The sequence below is a fragment of the Sebastes umbrosus genome, chromosome 14, assembly GCF_015220745.1.
Source record: "Sebastes umbrosus isolate fSebUmb1 chromosome 14, fSebUmb1.pri, whole genome shotgun sequence".
NCBI classification, from domain to species: domain Eukaryota; kingdom Metazoa; phylum Chordata; class Actinopteri; order Perciformes; family Sebastidae; genus Sebastes; species Sebastes umbrosus.
Window position 1 is genome coordinate 18436267 of NC_051282.1, and position 14601 is coordinate 18450867.

The 14601-nt window shown below is 41.0% G+C and overlaps 1 protein-coding gene across 1 annotated transcript; it reads left to right on the forward strand.

The window, feature by feature from the left end:
- Positions 1–1229: 1229 nt before the first annotated feature.
- LOC119502485 lies at positions 1230–13981 on the forward strand. Its single transcript, XM_037793502.1, has 29 exons — positions 1230–1403; positions 2615–2704; positions 2804–2929; positions 3033–3143; positions 3540–3642; positions 3750–3861; positions 3930–4166; positions 4254–4532; positions 4616–4760; positions 4837–5028; positions 5296–5436; positions 5524–5715; positions 5823–5930; positions 6021–6165; positions 6310–6580; positions 6997–7079; positions 7254–7408; positions 7667–7793; positions 9105–9236; positions 9315–9479; positions 9663–9947; positions 10797–10963; positions 11056–11224; positions 11341–11435; positions 11527–11641; positions 11975–12183; positions 12275–12360; positions 12455–12524; positions 13745–13981. The coding sequence occupies exons 1-29, from the start codon at positions 1317–1319 to the stop codon at positions 13787–13789; spliced, it is 4242 nt and encodes a 1413-aa protein (XP_037649430.1). The 5' UTR covers positions 1230–1316; the 3' UTR covers positions 13790–13981.
- The last annotated feature ends 620 nt before the right edge of the window (positions 13982–14601 follow it).

The window sequence follows — 14601 nt, forward strand, 5'->3', positions numbered from 1 at the left end:
GTGTATTACTTGATGTAACCTTAGTAAGGATCCATGTTTGTCACTTTAACAGTTGGGAAATTAAATTAAAAGCGCAATAACTGTTTTTAAACGTGTATGTCTTCACTTTCTTTTCGAAATGTGTCCCATGTGCCCACAGAAACTGAATTAACTAGTTCATCACATCATGGGGCTAAACCACAGATGCCTAAACACACACCTACTACTGATTTATACACAGCACAATAAATAGCAACAAATACAATGCCATATGTACTTGGATATGAACAGAATATGTATAATGTTACCTTTCAAATTCAGTCAAACAGTTGCCTCATCACGGTCCATGCAGCATTTGTAAATAGATGTGCACACACTTGCCACTTACTGTGGTCTTATACACTATATGTGTGCAGTCTACTGAGTTTAACCTAAAGTTGCATCCAACAACACGTCTCTTTCTCTCTCTTTCTCTATCTCAGCAGAAGTCTGTGGGCTAAATCGCCTGTTCACATGTAAAACACCTTCCTGTGTGTGTTTTTTTTATTGAGTTAGTTTATTAGTAATTTCTGGCAGCACCTGAAGGCAACATTGTTCTTAGTGATGGGAAGTCCGGCTCTTTTTAGTGAGCCAGATCATTTGGCCCAGCTCACTAAGAAGAGCCGGCTCTTTCGGCTCCCAAACGGCTCTTCATTTTACTACTTCTGCCTTTTTATAGTTCAGCCAAATTTAGCGCTGTTTTGACCTATCATTAGTACGTGTGCACATATATCACTTAAATTATTCAATATAATTATACTAAACCTTATAATTTCCAGAATACCATAATTTTACAGGCTGTTTCGTTTCCGACTATCACTCATCTTTTCTGCTATTCGCGCACAGCACTCCTCTCTCTCTCATTCTCTCCTCCTCTTCCTCCTGCTCTGTACCTGAAGACCGTCAGCGCGCTGCACCCCTCCCTGCTTGATGGTATGATCCCTGTCTGTCATCACCTGATTGGTCGCACGGACGTCATTAACACAACATTCATTCACAGTCAGTGCATGGAGTGCACGTGGCGCGCAGAAGATCATCCTATCATTCTGCCTTGAATTCATTTTTTTTTTTAAATGTATGGCTCTTTTATGGCTCTTTTAAGTGAACTTATCGTTCACTTAAAAGAGCCGGCTCAAACAGCCGACTCGTGCGGTACCGACACATCACTAATTGTTGTCGAGGCACACACGTGCACAGAGAAGCTTTCCGTTGCCATGGTAACCAAGGAGCCTCACAGTTATGAGGCACATTAAACAACAACGTTACAGGAGAGAAACTGCTTTATTTGATCCACAGTGATGGAGCTGAATCATTCGTCGTGTTGGGATTCAATCCTGGAGAAGGTGAAACCACATATACCGACCATCGACTTCGACTCTTCATCAGTACGTTGTTGTTTTTTATTCCTAAAAAATGTGCTATGACTGCTAGCTAACTGACAACAACATACAAACATGATAAAAACAATAATAGAGATATAAAAGATACAGAGTGAATGGGTGAACGTAGTGTGTACAGTCTGTACAATAAATACATTTAGTATGTGCAATAAATAAATGTAATATGTACATATGTGCCAGTGGTTAAAGTCCAAGATGGTTGCAGATAGTGCATGTTTAAAGGTAGATAGTGCATGTTTAAAGGCAGATAGTGCATGTTTAAAGGTAGATAGTGCATGTTTAAAGGCAGATAGTGCATGTTAAAAGGTAGATAGTGCATGTTTAAAGGTAGATAGTGCATGTTTAAAGGCAGATAGTGCATGTTAAAAGGTAGATAGTGCATGTTAAAAGGTAGATAGTGCATGTTAAAAGGTAGATAGTGCATGTTTAAAGGTAGATAGTGCATGTTTAAAGGTAGACATTGCATGTTTAAAGGTAGATAGTGCATGTTTAAAGGTAGATAGTGCATGTTTAAAGGTAGATAGTGCATGTTAAAAGTTCTTAAAGTCCTCATAGTTCTCATATGGGGGTCAGCCTTGGTTATGGAGCCTGATGGCTACCAGCATGAAGGACTGACCCAGGCACTTTGTGTTGTGCCGAGGGTGGATGAGTCTGTGGCTGAAGGTGCTCCTCATCTTGACCAGCTCATAATGGAGGAGGTGGAAGGGGTTATCCAGGATAGCGTCTAGCTTCTTCCTCATCCTCCCCTCTGCCACCACCTCCAGATCGTCCAGTTCAGATCCAACCACAGAGCTAGTCTTCCTCACCAGCCTGTTCAGTTTGTTCGCATCCCTTGGGTTGGTGTTTACCCCCCCCCGCCCCCCAACATGCTACGGCAAAGAAGAGGACACTGGCTACTACAGACTGGTAAAACATCTGCAGCAGCCTATTGCACACGTTGAAGGACCTGAGCCTCCTCAGGTAGAACAGTTTGCTCCGTCCCTTCCTGTAGAGGGCCTCGGTGTTGTCGATCCAGTCCAGTTTGTTGTTTGTGTGTACTCCCAGGAACTTGTAGGTGTCCACCACCTCCACCTCCACCTCCACCTCCTCCCCTCGGATGGTGATGGGAAATACATGTAGCGTTAACTAACGTTAGCTATATACCTTTATTTACAACGTCAAATAACACCAAAATAATGGTTCCCCTTACTTTTCAGTCCGAGAATGAAGAGATTGTCACCGTATATCAAAGACCAGCTGGCCTGAAGCTCCCTGACCTATTTTCAATGGGTGATGACGAGATAGAGGTAAGTTAGTTATAAATCAGTTTCATGAGTGTTAATCATAGTAATGTCAGGACCCCCAAACAAACATAATCACTGCCATTTGTGTGTTTTCTGCATCAGGAGCTGTTGAAACCTGTATCTCAGCCATGCTGGACAGAAGAGAGTGTGAAGTTGTATGATGATGAAATGGCAGAAGGCTCTACTGTAACTCAGCGGGGTACACAACACTGTGATGCTGATGTTGAGGTGGGTTATATTGCTCTACAGCCACTGTTCACACCAGTGTATCATGTACGTAGGCCTGCACTAATAAATATGCAACCTGTCCTTTCCTATTTCCCCATTAAAGGCTCGTGAGGGAGGTATTGTGGAGTTGAACAGAGCCAAGCTGGATGACTCTATAAAACCAATTGTGGACAATACAAAATCTGATGAAGAGTTTCCCGTTCTCTCATTTGCGGTGAGTTTGGGAAATTACGACAGGTTAGGGATATTCTTATGGTTATGGTTAATGCAGTTAAATATTCTCTTGTTGTTATAGCTTCTTTTTAGGGCTGTCAATTGACTTAAATATTTGATTGCATGATTTTCCATAGTTAATACGATTAATCGCAAATTAATCACACATTTTGTATCGTTCAAAATGTGTGATTAATTAACATGGCTGTTACCAATGGATTCCTTAGGTTTTCTACATTTATATGATGTCTAGTTTAAAAACTGAGCACGCTACAACCTAAAAAACACATGTTGCATAAAACAAATTTGCGTTAAAGCGTTATTATCGCGTTAACTTGGACAGCCCTGCTTCTTATAAAAAATAATAATATTGGTTTTGTTTCACACCAACATTCAGAGGCTTGACCAGTGGGATTTGGATGATGTCCTCCAAAATTGGAAAGAGGATGGGCTGCCTCTGCGACAACGCGTGTCAGTTGAACCCTCGAAAACACATGCAGGTAAGTCATTATAACACACAACTCTGTAGCTATAGCGAACAATTAAGGGTTTATTAAGGGTCATTTACTACCTTGTGTTATAGATTCAACCCAATTTTTGTTCACAGATGGTCACAGGGACAGATCCCAGGGGGATATAATGGAGAGACTAGTTGCTTACTGTAACAACCAGTCATCTAAGTCTGCGTCAGAGCCTGTGAAAAGTTCAAACCACATCAGGTAAGTCACATCACTGCTAATGTGACCAAACTTGTAAGATCATGATAATAATCAGCTGTTTCATACAGACAGAATAATGTGCGGAACAAATCATCGGAGGGGACGGAGGCCGAGCTGCAGCTGAGCCAGCAGGAATGCCCCACTGTTTATATTGACCTTCGTTGCCCCGAGCCTTCAATAAAACCAACAAGAACATCCCCAAATCTTTCATCAGAGTCACCAGGCAAATTCAACACCCACCAGGAAACACCTCCTGCAAAGAAAGCCAATCTTAAAGTGCATGCTGGATCACGGACGGGGGACAGGTAAATATATCCTGCATTAGAAACATTTGACAAGCTTCAGTCCGGCACATTCTGTTTCAGTTCATATTGTGATTTCTCTGCTTCCAGGGAAGTGACTGGCAAGAGTATGTTGCTTCGGAAAATCAGGGAGATGAATAGAAACGGGAATAAATATCCCAGTAAATGTACAGATCCTTCATATTCGGTGCCAGGATATGAAGCAGAAGAACTGAAAGAGACGCCTGTGGAGTCTACATGTAGCCATGAGTCACACCATCTGTGTGAAAATAAACAACCTTCACATGTACAGTTTGAGCACAGAAACCCTAAAGTGGAAAGCACACCGAAAACTCAGCAAAGTACAATCAGAGAGCCAAAGCATCAGAGGTACTGTATGCATTTTTTCTTTATTCATTCAGCACATCATCGAGAATGAACACATATTTTAACCATGGCAATGCTTTTGTTAGAGACCAACAGAGACAACAAGTTAAGCAGACATTACAACACGGACAACAGCAGCAGATTCTTAAGCAACTGGAAATACTTCATCCACCCAGATCTGTCAACCAGAAGCAGTCAGCTGCTGAAAGGACGGATGTTCTTTATGATTTTGTGAGTTCCACAAAACTCTAAATGTACAGTACTTATATAAAAAAATGGCCTACACTTATTATGATTTGTTTTTCAGGAAGCATCTCATCTGCAGTCAATCAGTACACTACCAGCAGATATTGAGAGTAAGGGGCGTATGCTGCTGATCGTCGACCTTTCCAGTCCTGGCGTGGTTGGAGCTAGAGCTCATGGGAGGAGAAAACATCTGAATCCAGCTGCAACCAAATCACACATTTACAACACTTTAGTGGCTTGGTTTCTGTCTTTGGTTAGTGAGCAGTGGCTTCTCTCTCATTTGTCATTGTTGATATGTTGGTAAGAGTATTAAATACTTGAGAAATCTCCCTTTAAGATGCATTTTGAACGGATAAAAATGTGCGATTAATTTGCGATGAATCACGATTAACTGTGGACAATCATGCGATTAATCGCAATTAAATATTTGAATCGATTGATAGCACTAGTGCCAATGTTTGTTATCTGTAAAGCTGAATTCATGCTCCATGTAAGGATCACTTGTTTATGTGTGTATCAGGTTGGCCCAGAGCCACGCCATGATGAAGACGAGGTCGGTGCAAAGGTCCCATTCTGGGTTGCAGGACTTCAGCAGCTGTGGACAGAGGATGGACTGGCTTTGCACGTTTTAGCTGTGGCTCGTCACTCTTATACACCAAGGGTGAATAGCAAAAAAAAAAAGGAGAAACTTACTCTGTAGACTTTCAAATGTCTGTGCTGATGCTGTCCTTTTTTGTTTGTTTTGTAGAAAAGGGACATAGACATCCACATACCTTTCTATAAGCATGTGTGCAGGTTCCTCTCTGAGACCTCGCTCAATCTAATCGCTCGATGGCTTCCTCAGCTCAAAAACCTGCTGGACCAACAAGCCTATGCCTCACCCATCCATCTGCCCTCTTCCTGTTTGAGTTGTTTCATCTCCACCACCTCCAACAACAAGGTGTTTTTTTCTTCAGAGAGTGTGATTTAATATCATTTTCAAGCACTCTGACAGATGATTTTTACATTCTGTTGACTATATTCTGTCCCCTTGGCTTTGTCTTTCAGGTTATAGACAGGACATTTGGTCCCAGTCCAGGGTTTTACTGGCAGACTATGGATACTCAGGGGCGTGTTTGTAAGGGGAGAGAGACCACACGAGAGCTGCACACAGAGGTGAGCATGACGTCCTTCAGAAGAAGCACTGAATCAGAGGCAGTAAAGGTGGAATAACTGAGTATACGTTTGCTCTCATTTTTGTTGCAGGTATCAGTTGCTCTGGGGCGCAAAGCTTTCCTCTTACATCCCCTCGTAACACACTACACCCTCCAGTTTGTTCTCGACTCAGGACTCGACGTGTGTGGTCTGCGGCTCCTTTATCCACCACAGGAGCTCCTGAGTGACAGTGCTGGTAGGACATAACTAAATCTGTCTGGTCATAAAATAACTCCTTCTAGCTCAGTGGTGTGGTGTGTATCCTGGATCCAACTGTGGCCTTTCTCAGTGTCTTCATTGAATTGAAATAGTCTTTAAAAACTCTCCCTCTGATTCATAGGTGCTGTACCAGTTATCCAGAGAACCGATGAGACCTGCCAGCCTGTTCTTGCCCTCGCCGTTCGGGGCCCTCGTGCCCACTCAGCGTTGAAAGATTTAGCTAGTTCCTTAGATCCTCTGATGCTCAGAGAGACAGATCTGAACCCTCTCAAGCCTCCACTCCTCTTCTCCCCTCGACTGGCCAGTCAGGTCCACAGGGATCTGTGCTTGTGGTTTTCAGGAAGACTTCGAGGAGGAAGTGCACAGACTCAAAACTCAGGACCTCTGAATAGGTTTGTTGTCAAAATGTCATTCGATAGTGTGATATTTTGTATTATTTCTCAGACTTTTTTGACCAATTGTGAGAGGAAATTGAAAACATAAAGAAGGAAGGCCCTGTGGATAAACAAAAATTGCTTATAATTATTTATTTTTCAAAAATGATGCGACTGCCAATCAAAATTTTCATGTCCAAAAAAGGTTGAAAACTGACACCTTTCAAGAAGCTAATATACCTACAGGCAATTGATAAAATACTGTGAATCTCCTGAAATTGATGTTAAAGACTGATTATATCTTCAGCAGGACATTCTATAGCTGAAATTCCTTAAAGCCAAGAGGGTTTAAGTATATACTGAAGCATAGTTCTTTTATTACTGTTTTTAATTCTAATAGTTCTGTAATCTGTGCCCCTCATTTCTGTTTGTAGAGGTGTACATTTGGATGACAGAGTCGGGGGCAGCCTGAGGAATTTAAGTAGATCATCTTCCTTTCTGTGTGCTACAACGAACGGTACTGCAACTCAACGAGGAGCCAAAACTTTCAAAAGAGGGAAAACTGGCCTCTGTCCACATTTCATTTTCAGCTTTCATCTTTACTGTCCTGAGGGAAATTTTGTTTGCGAAAAGGATCAAAGATTTTTACTTGAGTGGAGCCGCTAATCCTTCCTCTCTCCCCTCCGCATAGCTGACTTACTCCTGGTGGCGTCGCCCGCCGTGCCTCCATGTTGCTACGGCCAGTTGCTAGCTGTTTGTGAACGCAGAGGCTTCTGTCTGTTGGGGCTGCAGAGGCTGCAGCTTCAGAGCAATGGAGCTGCGGTCCTTGGACTCTCCAACCAGCAGGTACAAGAACAGTCTGTAGAATAGAAAGATGAGATTTTATTAAACCTCATGGGTAAAGGTCAATAATTGATTATTTTTTATTGTACACTATTTGCTTCGTGGACAATGGATTTTGGTTATTAGACAATCTAATTAAGACATTTCTATGTGATCTCTGCAGCAAATGTGCCTCTAACTGTGGGCCAAATTTCCAGTTGTTTGGCTCTAAGGAAACACTGATTTCTCCTTGTACTTCTGTATTCATTACTTTTTCTCTAGGCACTTGTGTTCTGCACTCCACATACTGTGACCTTGGATCGAGGTCAGCTGGAGCTGCCCTCTCACTGTCTGGTGTTGTTACTGAGGAAAGAAAATGCAGTGCACCACAGTTTTAGTCTGCCAGCAGGTCTGAATTACATCTCAAATTATATCTACAGCATAATTCATCTCCATAAATTATATCAAAAGTAAACATTGTACAGAAGCCCTGAGAGGCAAGTGAGAAAAAAAAATTTTGGTGATCCATTTTCTAAGTCTGATCTAAATAGTTTTCTCCCCTGTGTTTATGATTTAAGAACAGGTGAAAAAAATGTATTTCCAGGATAATCTTTCTATAATCTTTTTTTTTCATCTGTGAAAAGTTTTGGTACATAAAAGTGTTTTCCTTATTGTAATACTTATTTCAACCACAAGAGGCGAAAGAAAAAAACATGAATGCATTTAGAACATGGGGTAGGGGTGCTCTTGTGGCCGAAATTAGTATTACAACAACAAACACTTAAAGCCCCTGACACACCAAGCCGACGGTTGGCCATTGGGACAGTTTGGGGCCATTAGTGAATCTCTGTCGGCCTAGTTTTTTTTCAGTGTGTCCTGCACCGTTGGCTCTAGTCTGCCCGTGTTGGAGGCTTTTTGGCCGATGCAGAATGTAGAATCGGCAGTGGAGCCCGTCGGTGGGAGAAATCACTCTGATTGTTCAGCTTAAACGAATCAGTGCACGAGAAGAGAAACGGACGTGAGGAAAGCAAGCCAACGAATAAAGTCAAGAGGAAGGCTCTTTTCATTTTTCATCTATATATAACACGGATATTTTCACAACGACATGGCCATCTGGAATGAAGCTAAGCGGTGAGTGAGAGTGGTGTGAAAACTGTCGGCAAACGGCGCTTTGTTTCATGTACGTATCATAACAACGGCTTGTGTATCCGCCAACCTCGGTCTTCCGGTTTCCCTTTTTGAATGACAAATACAGACTACCGCCACCTGCTGGTGTGGAGAGTTATTTCCTCTCATGCAGGCACAGAACATCCGTGCTAACTGGCCGTCGGCTGTAGTCTTTGCGGTGTGTTCAAATGCAACTTGTCGGCCAAGACAAAGGCAACGTGAGGCGACGCAACAGTCAGCCTTCATCGCCGCTAGTTCTTTAATGTCGGCTTGGTGTGTCTGGGCCTTTAGGAAAATTATCCTGACAAAAAAAAAGCCCCAATTTTTTTTTTTTTTTGTCAATTGTTTTCACAAATTAATAAAAATGTCAGTAACTTCTTAGCCTTAAGTCATAAACACATGAGAGAAACTATTTAGTAGTTTAGAAAATGGATTTCCAGAATTTTTTTTGGGCTCTCAGGGCTTCTGTACATTTGGGTGTAATAATGTGAAAAGTCTGCATAACCCTGTTTCTTTGTCAATAAAATAACCGTGCAGTTGCTATATTTTTCAGCACTAATGAGAGAATTGAAGGCACAAAAGCTTCTGGGTTGCATCCACTCCAGACTTGATGGTGTTCACACAGTAGAGCCCAGCTTCTGTTTCCACACTGTACCTTACAGCAGTAACCTGCTCCATACCTTTGGTAAGAACTGTGTGTTCAGTGTCTGTAAAGTCGTAGATGCTCCTCTGCTCTTTCCCTTCATGTGTATTTTCTTTTTAGTTAGGTGTATGTGGGCCGTGCCAGATCCTTCCGGTGTGATCCTGTCCCATCAGAAGTGTTCGTCCAACTCCGACGTGGAGCAGGTGGCGATTTTGACTTTGAGTGGGAAGGACATGAGCCAAGGCCTGAGCCTCCTACACAGAGTGCTGACAGAAGAGCCAGAAGGTGGGTGAAGTTCAACTGTATTTGAGCACAGCCTGTCCTGGCTTCTGGAACTGGAGGTGGCAGTAAACAAACAAGATACAGTACATAAGCAAATACACATAGCAGCCTACACAGTTTACTGAATGAACTCATCAGTGAGTATGTCATTTAGTCATAATTCTCCTAACTTATCTCGATATACAGGATTCAAGCTGCTCGGCCTGAAGTGGCTGCCTGCGTTGACTCGACTTGAGGCTCAGGAACTGAGTCCATACGAGGTGGGCGAGCAGCTCTGTCAGGACAGCGTGGACAATCTCATGTCCTCTCCTGCCCTAGTGTGTGCTCTGAGACGGGTGGATGCTTTGGTCTCATTGAGGAAGCTCCTACCACAGGACTCCCCCGCTAACCTCAGTGTCCTGATGTCACCCACACCTGAAGTGGCTTCCAGACAAGCCTCCCTCTTCTTCTTTGAGCACGAGATGATTCCTGGTAGGTTTGTTGAGTGCTGTATAAAACATGACATCAAACAAAAAACATTAGATACCAAGTCTAAAATCAAATCTCTTGAGGGGATGCTCCAGTTTGAAGTATTTGAGCCTATCACAACATTTAAGGAGGAATTAAAGGAACAGAAAGCTAGAGTTTAAAATAGGTAACAGCAGTCCAAATTCAAAACATTGGAGCCGTGGCCCGTCCGCTCTTCTGGTGTGACTGATAGCAGTGTACGTTTTCACAATTTGAGGGTTACCTTCAAGACACAACGGCGTTAGCCTCTGGCCAGAAGCAGAAGTCGGAATCATCTTTTCAGGTCGGGTAGAATCTAATGTTATGTTATGTCTGTTCATCCAGTTTTTTTTAGCTTGCTTCCATGTCTGCAGAAGGCTGATATATAATATCAAAAATAATAATATTAAAATAATATATAATAAAAATATATGATATATTGGTCCTTTAAGGGGAAATAAGCAGATAGTCTGGTGCGTATATGCTGGGAAAAGGCTCATCACCCCACTTCTATCCTCTACAGACCACAGTGTACACCCAGTTCGGAAGTTACCTCCCCAGAACTGCAGTACAAAAGGTTTGTGTATTTTGTAATTTGCCAGAAGAGCATTTTTCTTTCCTCATAGGCTCAAGACAGCACATACAGTATATAAGATCTGTATGTCTTGACATCACAAATCAGATGTATTATCATAATAATATGTATAACAGTGGCAAAGTGTATTATATTATTGTGTTACCATGATCTAAATTAATTTCTGTGCATTCTGTTACTGTTGATGTGATAATCAAAAGATACATCTTTAAGTGACAGAGTCTGAACTTCCTGTTCAGATCCACAGATGCTGCTCACCGTGTGCCTGTTCAAGCCAACGATCTGGAATCGCGCTCTGGCTGAAATAGTCCACAAACTCCAGCCGAGAGGCCTCACGTTGGTGGGCCTGCGTGTCGTGACCTTGGACAACAACAGCTCTGCTGCCTCACTACTGCCTGCAGAGAGTGTAACTGATTATCTGTCAGAAAAAATAAGCTTTCCTTTCATTCAAAAACACATAATCCTTGATAATTGATAGTGTTAACTGTTGTTGTGCAGGACGCCTCAGACTTGGCGGCCCATGTGGAGTACTTGTGCTCTGGCTCCTCATTGGCTCTCTGCCTCCAGGGCGAGGATGCTGTGAAGAGGCTGCTGGATGTGCTGGACCAAGAGGACTCATCCATGTGGACCAATTATGGCAAGGCTCATTCATACAATGGCGTCTATGGTCAGTGCCCTGTATACTGCAAATATACTGCTATGTATGCTACAGTATTAGTGCATTATGTAAACAGCTTGCCTTGCCTTACTGTATGTTTTAAATGCCTGTAACCAATGTTATAGGATCAAGATCATATCAGAAAGCAATTCAGGATGTGAGGAGGTTTTTCCCAGAAGGGCTCTGCTGTACTGAGACCAGCACAATGAGACAGGAGCAGGTATGCATGTCACACACAGGACTCAGTACTTGGTTTTTGCACTTTCGACTGATAAAAGACCCACATTTTGTGCCTGGTTTTCTTGTTTCAGATACTCTGCATGCGCTCGGACCCGTTAGCCTCTTTGGAGCGTGAACAGAGCCGCACACTGGCCCCTGTAGACCAGGAAACTGTGTCACCTTCAATGGAATCAGGACCAAATCGAGGTTTGGACTACTTGTCTGGTTTTATTCTGATTAACAGAGTATTGATAACTCTTGTTAAGAGCAATGCTGTAAACTATGCAGAACGAGGCTATGCCCTATGTTCAGGCATGTTTTCCTGACTATTGTCGTTACATTTAACCCACTTTAAAGTCATTGAACATTGCATGGTTCAATCATTTATTAAAGCAAAATGAGTCACGTTAAATGATTTAATCATTTATTGTGACTTTGGCAGCGACTCCTCTGGAATGGATGTTGAAATACGACTCCGTTCCAGATGACCTTTGTCAAACTTGTCACAAATGTCCTGTTTTGCTTGTTTATTGGTACCAGGGATACACATTGCTCTCTGGCAGACAACCTGTCTGCTGATACCCTTAAATGCTCCACCTCTCAGCGTAGTGCCAGCCCAGCTGGACGTGCTGGAGCAGCTGCTGAGGTTAGGCTGCCATCTGGTGGCAGGGCGGATGAGCACACTGGATGACGAGCAGAGGAAACACATCGCTGAGACACTGAAGGTGTCATCAAGAGGAGATGAGAGGGTGAGAAGATTGGCTAAATTGGCTTACTTTCTTATAAACGGAGAAATCAGCAGTTGATTTTTTTCCCTGGTCTCTTGTTTTCCCTCAAAAGATGGCTCATCTTTACATGGCGCCCTGTCTCATCATGGCTCTGCAAGGGGAAGCGGTTGTGACCGGCTTTAACTTGATCTTTGAAAGGTATAGGAGAAGACAACTCAAACCTATTGTGCATACATGGAGAATATTTATATATTAATGACTTTTTTCCCTGTGCCTTTCATTGTTACACTAGAATTTACAAGGAGAGGTCAGACCTGGAAAAAGTGGGGAAAATGATCATCTACCCAGAGAGTCAGAACGAGGTAAATTCTGAATATAATTCATCTTTTTCTTCAAGACATTTATTTATTCTTAATAGATTAACATGGTAACAAATTTCATGGTTATAAGGTGATAATTAGCAAGTAACATATTTGAAATTTCTTTGGGATTACTGCCAAATTACCCCAATATTTAACTAAAAATTGATCTAAAATTACTTTATTATAAACATTATTTAATAATGATATGCTATAAAAGCATATAATGGTTAAAATAGGGCCCTTAGGCTTGAGAAACGGCTGTGTGCTGCTCTTCATCGGAGTTGGAAAACCAAAACTAATAGAAGACACTTCTGATCAGGCACAAATCTCACCATTGTGTGACTTATTGTCTACACAAATGTAACCTGGTAGCTAATGTCATGATTCAGGGAGTTTTTTTTTTTTTTAAAGAAATTTTAAAGAAGTTATTTGCTAATTATTATCTATTTACCATCAGACATGGAAATAAAGCATATCAATTAACTTTGTATTCTTTTCCTGGAAATGTATTAAATAAATTACCAGCTATTTATTACTGCTTATTGGGAAATAGCGGAATATAATTATTAAATAATGTTTTTAATAAAGTAATTTTCAGTAAATTTTGAGATAAATATTGGGGTAATTTGGCAGTAATTCCAAAGAAATGGGTTACTTGCTAATCATCACCTAATTACCATGAAATTTGCAGACCTGTAAAATGAAGTGTTACCTTTAACACAAATTGTGTACTTAGCTGCTTTATGTAAACCAGCAATGCTGTGTTAAAGGGGACATATGAAAAACTCGCTTTTTCAGTGCTTGTGCTCATACATTTAGGTATCTGGAGTGTCTACCAACACACAAAATGTGAAATAAGAAAACCCAGTCAGTTTTTTGTGGGCGGATTAGATCAGAAAACATGTGATTCAACAAGACATTCAGATTTGGCTCCCCTTCCTATGTCACATGCAGGCTCATTAGAATATTCCACCCACAGCTTGGGCCTTTCTCAAACCACCCCTAACACCCTCATATACAGGTATATTCAGACAGACAGTAGCAGAAAAATAATGTGTTTTTGAACATTAAAGCATGAAAACATGTTCTAGTAGAAACCCAAAATACAAGAGCATGATATGTCCCCTTTAAGATTTGTTGCATTGTCATGTAATATTGTTTTTTTTGTTTTAATCAACAAGTAACCTTTGCACTTATTTATGTTGCGTTCTCTCCTCCAGGCTGAGCAGCTGCTATGCTACCTATTTGAAACCATTGTGCCATAAAGTTCAAATAGGTACAGAAGTACAAGCATGCCAAAGCTAATGCTACATCAGTTGTCATTTTCAAAAGTCTCCTCAGAAAAATGTAATTGTAATTGTTCAGGGAAGACTTTTTTTAGATAATATAAATATTTTTCCAAGTCACTGTAATGTAATAAATGTGTTTTTTCACCCTTAAGAATCACCGTGTTTTTCAGAATGTTGTTCTCTAAATTGTGTTTTGAGACAAAAAAGTATTCACACATTTCAGATGAAAAATTATTTTAATACTCAAGATGATAAAAATAATTTTGTGAACTCTGTAAACCATTGCATAACTGTAGTGTAACAATTTAACAAGTGTTAACAAACTAGTAATGCACTACAGAACATATGCTGTACACAATCCTCAATGTAGAAAAGAAAAGATCTAGTATTCTAAGACTTGCACCTATTTTCTGTGTTCACAACACAAAAAAATATCAATATACCAACAGAATAATTTCTACGATTATCAGTAGAGAATTTCCTACATATCCAAACAGCTCGTCACAAAATAAGGGACATATTGTTTAATCTATAAATAATGTCTAAACCCACTGACTAAATAAATCCATGAAATGCAGTTTCCTCAGATTTAACACATTATTAAATCACTGTATCACCCTGAGAAAAATACATTTCTTTCCTTATATTTCCTCATTACAAATAGAAACTTGAAAACTTGCATTTGTTTTAGTTCTAATAAATTTTATTGAATAGCGGTTCACAACTAGATGCTACATCATAATGAATTAACTGCGCTCCATAATATCCAGTGACCTATTCATTGAATA